This window comes from Strix uralensis, chromosome Z, assembly GCF_047716275.1.
Source record: "Strix uralensis isolate ZFMK-TIS-50842 chromosome Z, bStrUra1, whole genome shotgun sequence".
Lineage (NCBI taxonomy): Eukaryota > Metazoa > Chordata > Aves > Strigiformes > Strigidae > Strix > Strix uralensis.
In genome coordinates, this window is record NC_134012.1 from 101,191,302 (window position 1) to 101,202,298 (window position 10,997).

The window sequence follows — 10,997 nt, forward strand, 5'->3', positions numbered from 1 at the left end:
CCAAGGTTTCCTCTTTTTTGCTTGCGGGACTCCCGCTGAGTTGGAGAACATTAGAAACCAAAGCGATTTTAATTTAATTAGCTACTCATTTGCATAAATTAGTTTACTTAGCATGTCAACCTTCTGCGTCCAGAATTCTCTTTGAGAGAGGCCTGCTTGGTCTTTTTAACATCCTTTGGGGGAAGAGGGCTCAACTATTGTACTAATTCCGTGTTACAGGCGTTACCTCGGAAAACGGTCGCTGCTGTAAAACCTCTGCCGAAGAACTTTGAAATACGCAGCTACGCGTAAGGAAAATGTTCTCGGCTTCATTTTAGTTGTGAGCATTACAATTTGCCTGTTGCTTTTGCGAGCTAAAGGGCAAAAAGATGCACAAACTGAACTTACTAATCATCATTATGGCTTCTTATTAACAATATCCAGGAGGGAACATCTGTCTTTGTGCAGAAAAGTAGGTCTTTAAGTCCAATTACTACAATTAATGAGTTACATATGAGAAACATGATTTTTACCACGGGATTTAGAGGATTACAATAGCAACACACTCTGCATTTCACATGAGCTTCTCGCCACCACATCAAATATTTACTTCTCCACCAGCCCATGAAAATCAAACAAGTCACAATGCGAAGTCACTTGTATAAAAAAAGCCACTTTGGGTCCATTATCTAACCGATAAACAGCATGGATGCATTTTTTTTTTTTTTTGTGGTGGCTGTATCTTATTAGTTATTCTTCACGTCATGGTGATATCCCAGGACGCAATCCGGATTCCCTGTAACAGGAATCGGATCAATCTCTCTTTTGAAGGGCACGCGAGCACTACTTGAGTCGAAATACCACCCCAGCTGCCAGCTGCAGGGGCCATAACTGCAGTTGGCTTCTTTGTTGAGTGCTGCAGGTGTTTTCAAAGCACCAGGGAACAAAAATGTTGAGAAACTAGAGTCTGTGCACCAGGCAGCTTAGAGTTAATTTGCCCGTGGTGCTACCTTCTTCACTTTATTTTTTAGATTCGGGCTCTTGCATTTCTCAGTGCTGGGTGCATGTTTTGAGTGTCAGTGTGTGAATATTCCTCCCCACACTTCTTTGGAAAAAAGTGGGTTTTTATTAAGAAATGGAAGGGAAAAACATTTCCTTTTTTTACAACCTGATTTGAATGTGCAGCGTTTAGAAGATTGAATCTTTGGGGATAGCTGTATCTTCTACTCTTAGGCTGAGATACAGGGAAGTCTGAAGGCCCAGTTATTAAAGAAGACTTTTAGCTATTAAACTGGAGCTGGAAGAGCGAGGGTATCTTTGTGGTGATCTCTTTTAGCTTGTATTGAGCTTTCACACATTCACAGCTTCAACTAAGCAGGAGTTATCTGCGATTCTCAGCCTTACAGAGGGGGTGTTGGTGAGTCTCTACCTCTCTGCCCTGCTCTTGCAGCTCTTTCCTGGAACTTACTTTTAATGAACACGCTGTTGGCAGCTCGGTTTCGGGAGGGATTTTGTCCTCTCTTCTGCTCCATTGTGTTTTCTCTGCCTTAAACTAATTAAAAATGTAAACACAGTTCCTTGAAATACAGGAAAGTTGATCTGCAGTTCTTGTCTCCTGGCTACTGGCTGGAGCTGTAAGGATACAGAGAGCTGTCATGACTACACTGATTTGGTGGGATTTGGGGAGCGAGAGCCACGGCTACTCTGGCTGCAGCAGCTCCCCACCTTCCTACGCTGGAGTTACTCTCCAGGAGCATTGATTTCATGATATGGTAATGGTGTCTAAGAAAAGAGAGGTAATCAGGTGGGAATCCAGCGGTGAAGAAAACAAAATGGGTGGTTCAATTTCAGATTCATTAAGAGATGGTTTGGGTTTGCCTGGAAACTGGGTGGGTTTCTGATCCGAGACGTGGATTTTGGAGGGAGCCCGTGTGCGTCCCATGTGGATGGAGACATCTCCCATGCTCCTGGTCCCTGTGTCTCAGCTCCAGAGCCACGGGCGTCCTCGTAGAAACTTGTCCCATGGCTCGTCCTTGGGACACCCTTTCCTCAACACACATTTTATGGCTGGAGTGTCTCAAGACTTATTTTTTTTCTCTTTCTGTGTCCAATTCTGATGCAATGGCTAATAGCCTACTTGACTTACTGAGGCTGATGCCTTTTAATATCTCTAATAAGCACTATCAGCTACTAAAGCAATGGCTGTTGTTATTATCATCATTATGGTACACATGTCCATAACAGAAAAAAGGCAGAGGGCTTGCTGAAGGTGGTAGTGGAGAAAATATATAGAAAAAAGCTCTTTATTTATTATTTGTCTTCTTGATTTCAATGGGAGTCAAATGAGCAGAATAAAAATTGTGCCCATGTCCCATGGGAGAAGGAAAGGTGTCCTGCAAGACTCCAAAGTGAGCCCCGGTGCCAGAGGGGATCTGCTGTTACCTGCTGGGGATGGCTGGGGCAACCTGACCATCCCTGGTACGTGATGCAGCCTGTCAAGCAAGTGTCAGCCTGGAGATTCCATATTTAAAGATATGAACACGAAACTTGCCTTAGGGCACCAGTAGACATCAAAGTGGTGTGATGTTGATAGCAAGAAAGTGGGAAGAAGAAGTTTTGGCGACCGAGGGAGCTGAAAGAAATGCCAAAGGCACTCACTGGAATGAGTTTGGCCTTACGCAGGTCGTAGGGATGGTTAAGCAGGATTACTCTGGCAGCAAGAAAGCTTGAAATTGCCGTCCCCATTTTTGGCCTTGAATTTACGATGCACAGAGACATGATCTCAGTTTGGCTTTGTATGGTGATTTTGATTTGAAAACTATCCCCGTGTACTTAAAATCAATGTCTTGTGTGCCTCTATTTCAACTGACAGCCCTTGTGTTTCCAGCAGTGTCTTGCAGAGAGCCTTGTGTTGAGTGGAGGCAGATCATTCAGGACAAAAGTTTTATTGTTTGATGTTTTAAATCATTAAAAGAGGAAAAGAGTTTTTAATTTCCTCTAGAAGAGAACTGAGACATCTCAGTGGGTGCATCTTTAAAGGGCAGAACTTCACACAGTGCTGAGGCTGACACTCTTTTGCCAAGCAGCTGCACTGCGGCTCGGAGCAGCAGCAGGAGTTTCAGCAGAGCTGCTTAAAAAGGGGAATCCCTTTCTGCCAAAAAAAAAGAAATCTATTTTGATTTTTGTTTTGTCCTCCTTCCAAACTGGGATAAAAAGCCAGAAAGAACTTTTTTTTTTTTTTTGGAGAAAGTTGAAATACAATTTTTAGTTTAGCTTGTGCAGTGACCCATCTGGAGGGCTGCTATCAGCTTGAGGGAGTTAGGAACAAAAATAGGTGAGAACCATGGAAATAACTGCCACTCCCCCAGCCTGGCCACTGCTCGCTGCTCTTCAGTCTCACTTTCTCCCTCAAACACAACATCGAGCTGACAGTTCCCTGCCAGGCAGGGGCCACGGAGACCAGGTTTTCATTATCTTCCCGGAGTGCCAGGTTTGTAGGTGTTTTTCCCCAAGAAAATGTAAATTTCCTTGTGAAAACTTTTGTTTCTGCAGAAGAGCATTCTTCATCAAAAAGTAATGTCAACAGAAGATTGCAAACCCGCTGTGACTACGAGTCCTCTTGGGGGAGCAGAGCCCGTGAAATAGAACTGAAGAGTTTTTAGAAAGTGTTTGTGTTGGCTCTGGTGCTCCTCCAGGAAGAAATAGTGGGAAGGGGACTGTATGTTTACAACTGAAAACACAAGCCGTAATGGTAAAACCAGCTGCGTTTTGCCTATAAACTCCAAATTTCACTCCAACCCCCTTTTCCTTACCTACAGCTTCTCAATGTGACTTTTGTTTCTTCTTCCAGGGCCTAACCTCCCCAAGGCTCAGGTTAAAACAGCATCTCTTGGCTTGGCAGGAAAAGCCAGGTCACCTCTGCTGCCCGTCTCGGTGCCCACGGCCCCGGAGGTCGCAGAAGAAGGCCACAAGCAGACGGAGGACTCCGCCAACGTAAGAACCATCTTTCAGAGCCAACCTTCTTGCAGGGCTCATCACCATCGACTTACAGTCTCTAATCCCCAATCTGCACGTTAATTTTTAGATAACGATCTGTCCCTCCTTACCTAAGGTATTACGCTGCAGCTGATCGCTATTAGAAAGCTACTAAAAAGTTCTGGCAGCTGGTAAAACTTTGCTGTTGGCTTTATGGACTTTGGCGTGTGTGATACAGGGGAGAAGCGAGTACTTAAAATCTGTGTTAATATTATCCATGGGACAACTCACACAGCCTCTCCTGAGCGCCCTGAGATATTGGGAGAAGAGAAGGAGGGAGTGAGAAGTGCGATAAGGGAAGAAAATAATTTTGGTAGGAAAAATGAGTATGTAGTAATACCAGATAATGGTGAGAAAAATAGCATTGAAGAAGTAGATAAGTGAAACCGAAAAGATGGTGAAATTAGAATAATCTTTCCGCTCCTATTAAGGCTCCGTTAGAGAAAGGTCTCACGTGACCCAGGAGATGAAACAGTGAAAAAGAAAAGGACTAAGGAAAAAAAGAAATGTATTAAATACATGTTGTATATCACCTCTTTTCATCTACTTGCACAGGAGAATTTTTTGCGAGGCACTATAGCAGTGATTTGTCCAACATTTTGTTAGTGAATCCTTTTACATTTTCATCCTGGCTAAAGGGAAAGACAAAAGATTTGCTTTAGACGTAGGTATGGAGGGTTTGGGCCTGCCTGATTAATGCAGGACAACAGTGTTTGATTCCTGCTTGTCATTTTCAACGGCATAAAAATCTACTTCTGCATATAGTCGCAGAAGGATTCTCATGTTTTGCTGGGAAAGGAGGACGCCGGACAATAGAACGTCCTACTGGAATGGGAATGGGAAGGAAAATGCCCTCTGTGGTAAAATTGTGGGTGTAAGGAGTAATTTAGCACAAGACGTTTGGTAACAAAAAGTGCAATTTCAGCTCTCAACACCTTATTTCATCACAGCAACATGATTTAGCCCAGGGGAGAGACACTGCTCAAGCTACACAAGTGTGAGGGCAGTTACAGGCAATGACAGTGCAAGCAACAAGCTCATCAGGTCATCAAAATTTGGGGAGAAAAGCTAAAATTTGGGGATTAGGGGTTTTTTTTAAGCTTGACTCTGCGGGTGCTCTTTTAAGCTGCCGGCTCCATCACGCCTCATGGCCTGCAGGGCTCATACAACACTGACAGATCTTTTACTGGGTAAAACCCACATAAATAACTAATGTTTGAGCTCCCGCTCAGCATCTGGAAGAAGAGTCACTCCTCTTACTCTTTTCTTGGTAATTTTGGAGGTCAGTGGTTCCCAAGAACAGATGCCAAGCTGGTAATTTTAGGTTTTGCTGCAGATTCTCAGTTGACCATACCCCAAAGGTCTACTTTCCTCCAGCCCAGTTAAGCGCTTCTGAAAACTATTCCCAGTCCTCTGCTCCCACTAAAGGCCATCGGGTAGGAATTCCCACCCACCAGCAAGGGCTTAGAAGTTCAGCTAATTGCTGGACGAGCTGTTGCAGCCTGCCCTAAGAGGACACGTTTGGATGAGCGTTTGATGTCTCTGTTGGGTACTAAAAAAGTTTTCATTTTTTGAAAGGGGTTCATTTTTTGGAGAGGTTTCATTTTTTTGGAGGGATTGTTAACATTTAGCATTGTTTTAGCATGGTCACCCCTGGTTTTCAGCTCCCGTGTTAAGCCCAGAGAGGCTTTGCTATCCAACCTGTAAGCCTCAGCCCATCCTTGGGCATTTCAGGTCCCCAAGGATCGCGTGGGGAAGATGTGCCGGTGGGGTGGACCCCTGGGAGGTCCCTGCCACGAGCCACATCCTGGGCTCTGTGCAAGGGGTTTTGGTTCCCATCCTGCTGCCCACTTATCTGTGTGTGTTTGTTCACTCACAGGTTTATGAGCAGGATGATCTGAGTGAACAGATGGCCAGTTTGGAGGGGCTAATGAAGCAACTCAATGCTATCACAGGCTCAGCCTTCTAACAGCTCGTGATGAAGCGATAATTATCCCGGAGCATTGCAGCATACCAGGATTTCACACATACCACCCACGTACACCACCCCATAAAGTCATCTTGTTCCCGGTACCACTCATTCAGTGCAAGGAAGATTCCTGCAAAGTCCTAAAAGGAGTGATAGAAAGAAGAAAAAGGAAAGAATAATAATGGAAATGTTACCAAACTGTAGATCTGGCATCTAAAGTGATGAAAGCGTGGCAAAGCGAATGATGTCATTGCTGTGGAGTCGTAGCTGATGCCACCAGATTGCTCATTTTGATCTACTAGTCTTCGTAGAGCTCAAGTTGTCATGACTAACTCATGTTTTACTCCGTAGAGGTTTGTAGCTCTTTGTATAGATCTAGTCTTACCTCATGCAAGTATGTTTTTAAACATAGACCATGCCATTAATGAGACAGTGTTGTAGGTCACTCGTTTGTTCTGTTTTTTTTTTTAAATATGTAATTACTGACTACAAAAACACCCATAGCAAATAATCACACCACCACACCAAAAATTTGGAAGTTTTCCCAACAGCACAACAAAACGAAAAGACAAATTGCAAATTTCTTTTGTCGTCTCCGTCACTCATCTCGCACGAGTGGTGGGGATTAGGGAGTTGCTGTAAAATTCAGCCATTTTAAGCAAGCGTTTGTAAATCCTCCCGTAGTTAATGTTTTATGTATGGCAAACAGAGAACCAGGAATGTAAAAAAAAAAAAAAAAAGAAAAGAAGAAGAAAAAAAGTCTGCATTGGTGGCCTGCTGCCAGCCAGCCAGTGTACACTTGCAAAAAGAGGACATAATATGCAATCTTCTCTGGCACGCAGTCATTACGTGCTTAAGCTTGTCATAAAACACGTCTGCGTATGGGTGGCCTTTGCGCCGGACCGCCCCGTGGTGACACTGGGAAGCACTTCTGGGGCCGCCACGAGCTGGAACAGAGAGAAGAACGGAGCTGAAGTTTCCCCGAGCCTTTCCCATCCACCCCGCATCCCCTGGGATGGCCCCGATCCGAGGACCCGTCCACCCGGGATGACGATGGGCAGAGGATGAGGAGGGCAAAGAGGTGGCTGACGGCGGGTGCTTCCCGCGGGCAGGACACGAGCCTGGGGGAGGAACCGTAGAGGCTGATAAATAACGGATAAATTAATGAGGAGGGTTTTTCTGCAAGCGTAGTACTTCCTGGTTGAGGTTGGCAGTACTCCATGAGAAGAGCAAGCAAAGAGTGGAGAGCAGCCGGGCAGCGGGCACCATCTTTAGGGATTCCCTCTCCTTGTCCTAGTGCTTTAGCTGCGCATTACAGTGTTTATTGACAACGATAACGGGTTGAATTGACTAAATTTTGTGTGCATACATTTTATTGCTAAATTTTCAGCTGCATTCAGCGTTAATCCCTGTTTATGCAGCTGAATCACCAAAAGGGAACTAATTTGCATATTTATCAGTTAGGAGGCTGCAAAACCCAATAAGAGAGTTTCAGATGAATTATTCCATTCAGCTCTGCCTTTGATTTCAAGCTTGAGTGGGTCATAATTTTAAAAGAGCATGGAAAGGATAGGATCTTTACAACCTAATAGCTCCTTTTATTAGGTGGGTAATTATATGTGAATCTCCGAATAAAATATTTTGAGTAAAATGGCACTGCAACAGAAGTAATAATTCAGATTATTTTCTACGGCCTTGTGCTGGAAAGGAAATCAGATGTCAAGGAGGAATTCAAGTGCTTCATTGGGATCTCTAGCATGTTTGTGAAAATGCTCCTTTAAAAATGCCTTGTTATTCAATTTACTAAGATTTTAATGAAATATTTCTCAAGAGTGAGGAAATCTTGTTTGCATGGGAGGCTGAGCTTTCCAGTTCTGAAAGATTTGTAACCAAAAACCTCTACTAAAAATAAAATGAACAAATCTTTCCTGATGAAAACCCAGCTCAGCTGTTAGACCGTATAAAATCAACTACCTCCATTTTAACTCAAAAAATGAAGGCTTAATGCAGCTTTTGAATAGCTCCCTGTCCATATTTGCAGAGATTGACATTGTTGAAATAGGAACATAAGGTCAAATCTGTCTCTCACTTATCATTTATGAAATATCTCTTACCCTGGATTTGCAGCTGGGAGCAGAAACTGCCCCCAAGACTTTAAAGAGCAGCACTTCACCTTTTTAATCACAGAAAACTAGTCCAGGACCAAATGTATAACAATCCCAAATTGCCTAAACTAAGAGGAGTCACGAAGAGGGTTTGCAAGTTGGATTTTGTTTGGTTCGGACACAAGCGTTGTAGCGTCCAACCGCTTTGGTATTGATCAGCCTCTTCGTTTGGTTCAGGCATCTCTCTTCGACTTGAACACTAAGCCCCCGAAAGATTGATCTGGCGCTCCCGTGAGCGAGGCCTTTCTTCTGCCGTTTGAAGCGTATCTGTTTCCAGGCTCAGCCCCTTTCGATCGATACCGCTCGCAGACCAAGGCCAAGGTCAACACCAAAACAAGTCCTCGTGTAACTCTGTCCACGGGAAGGAACAACCATTGGCTCAGCCCAAGCAAGACACAGCCACTTCCCACCCCCTTTCTAAATAAATTAGCAAGAAATTTCTGCTTCAGTTGAAGTTCAGCATTAAATTATTCCATATAAATACTGAGTCTAGGGCCAGGTTATTCTTTTTAAATTTTCCTTCAGACCTACAGCCATAAAAGGGCTGTACCCTTCACCTCCCCTGAGCCACGCGTCACTCAATTTGGGTGTCGCTGTAGCCTTGGAGACATTCCCAACCTTCATTTGAGGACGATTTTAGTACAATATCTAACTAATTAGCAAGCTGGCATTTCTTTTAAAATTTCACCTTATGTGTGAACTACATAACTTGTAAAACTCAGATGTTTTAGCACAAAACTTCCATATTCTATCTTGCTGGTGCTCTATTTATTTGCAGTGAGCTTGGCTGAGAATTTCTTTGGATTTTGACAAATTCCTCAACTGCCAGAATATTTATAGCCTGTGACTATCTCAGCCATGGACACTCCCAGAAAAAATGTAATGAGAAATCTGTCAATGCATGACAGGCTTGTGAAGCTTGATGTTACCTTGGAAGATCATTAGCTAATCAATACAACAGGGCTGCCATAAACGGGGGGGGGGGGGGGGGGGGGGGAAGCGACCAAAAAGTGATATTTTCAATTTCTTTCCTTTTTTTTTCCTCTTTTTTTTCTTTGCTCCAACACCTAAATGGAGCAATATTGATGATTCTAAAGGCTGAGCACTCCCTAGCTCAGCGTCTTTGTAGGCTGCTTAGACGTCCACTCTTGTGGAAAAGGTTTTGTCACTTTGAGAAGCTATTTAATTTTTGGAAGGGGAATTTTTTGAAGTTCTTGCATATGACCTTGCTTATGATTTTTGTTGTTCTTACATATGCTCTGGATTATGTCACGAGTTGGGGCTGGACATCAATACTGCCAAAATTTTGCTGTAGGGTTTGTGGTGTCACTTCTCAGGGAGTGAGGACCATCATATCCCCTATACTGGTCTGGCTCTGCACCCTCAAATTTAGGAACTGGTAATTTCCAACTAACAGGCAGCCAGAAATTGGAGCAACACGGAGATAGTCATGTAGCTCCAAGCAGAATTGCCCACCCCAGAGTCTCCCAACAGGTCTGCAAATGCTTCAAAGGTTGGTCCTTGCTCTTCCCACGGCACCCAGCCCACCACCAGCATCAATGCATGTCCCAATACGCTCTGGCAAATTTGTACTGGTAGTGAAGGAAATCTTAACTATGAAGCTCCTGTGCAGCTTGGGATGTGGTGTGTGAGATGCTGTGGTAAGATTCTGCTGCAAAGTGGCTGCTCTTTGCGTCGGCAATCCTTGAGCCTCTTCTTTTAGCAGCTTTGCCTTTAGTTTTTTACAGGAGCATTTTGTCACCAACCCCTTCCCAGCACCAGCTCCTTTAAAAACTGGCTTAGGTAGGACCGCTGCATGTCTAGTTTGATTCCCTCCTTGACATTTTTAAAGACTAGAAGATTTTTGAAAACATTTCTCCAGAGCTTCTGGGCATGTTTGCAGTGCACGATCACCGGCTCTGACATCTTCTGCCAAAACACACGGTGCAACCCAGAAAACACCAGGCAAAACGATGGCAGGGCTTGTTCACACGTGGAAGGATGGGAGTGAGTTAACAGTGAGGCCACCTCTGGGTCCTTCCAGCCCTTGGGAAGCATCAGATGTTTTCTTCTGCAGTCAGAGCTGATGGTATAATTCCTGCTGTAGCTCACCGAGGGTCCTTTTTTGGGACGCTGAGTGCTGCAAATGCATACTCAGGTGATGGCACATGCTGCCGTGACCAGGCACGAACCACCTTTAGCTGTAAAACCAGGCGCCAACATTTTTGCAGGGGGAGAGTCCAAGTCGCTCGTTAAATCCCAAAGTAGATGCAGGTGAGGGAAGCGGTCCGCGGGCAGCACCAGCGGGAAGCAGAAGGCACCGAATTTGCAACCCCCTCAGCCTCATTTCTGAGCTGGATACCTGGAAGCTGGATGGAAGAAGGGTTTTCTTTTTAAAAAAAAAATCATGGCTTCATAGGTGATCAGAGATTGTTTTTCCTGTCGGCTTTGTTTCCCCGCATCCCCGTTAGCTGCTCCGTGTCCCGTCTGGTGTCGAACTGGGTTCTCGGAGGCTCCATGACCTTTTTTTTAACGTTCTCAGCGAAAGGCATTGAACGCATCCTCATTCTGATCTGGCTTGGCTGGAGAACACGATGCAGCCCCCGCTGTCGCGAGGCGGCACGAGCCAGCGTGCTTCACTGTATGCTGTACATGGACGTCCAAGGGCGAGGAAGCAACGGCGGTAGGAGAAGGAACAATGCTGTTTTTATTCTTGTAAAATAGACCTGGCAATTCCTACGTCTGCGAATTGCCACCACGTTTGGGATGGGGCGGTCGGGGGGGGAGGGTGTACTTTTTATAAGTAATATTTAATTTATTATTTAGAGTGTTTTCTTTTGGATAATTTA

At 44.5% G+C, this 10,997-nt stretch overlaps 1 protein-coding gene across 1 annotated transcript in view; it reads left to right on the forward strand.

The window, feature by feature from the left end:
* The window catches only part of DCC (DCC netrin 1 receptor), a 641,274-nt gene extending 632,639 nt beyond the window's left edge, over positions 1 to 8,635 (forward strand). Inside the window, exons 28-29 of the mRNA XM_074856359.1 lie at positions 3,830 to 3,972; positions 5,894 to 8,635. Of these exons, the coding sequence (XP_074712460.1) occupies positions 3,830 to 3,972; positions 5,894 to 5,983 (233 nt within the window). The 3' untranslated portion in view covers positions 5,984 to 8,635. The remainder of the gene's footprint in view (positions 1 to 3,829; positions 3,973 to 5,893) is intronic.
* Positions 8,636 to 10,997: the final 2,362 nt, after the last annotated feature.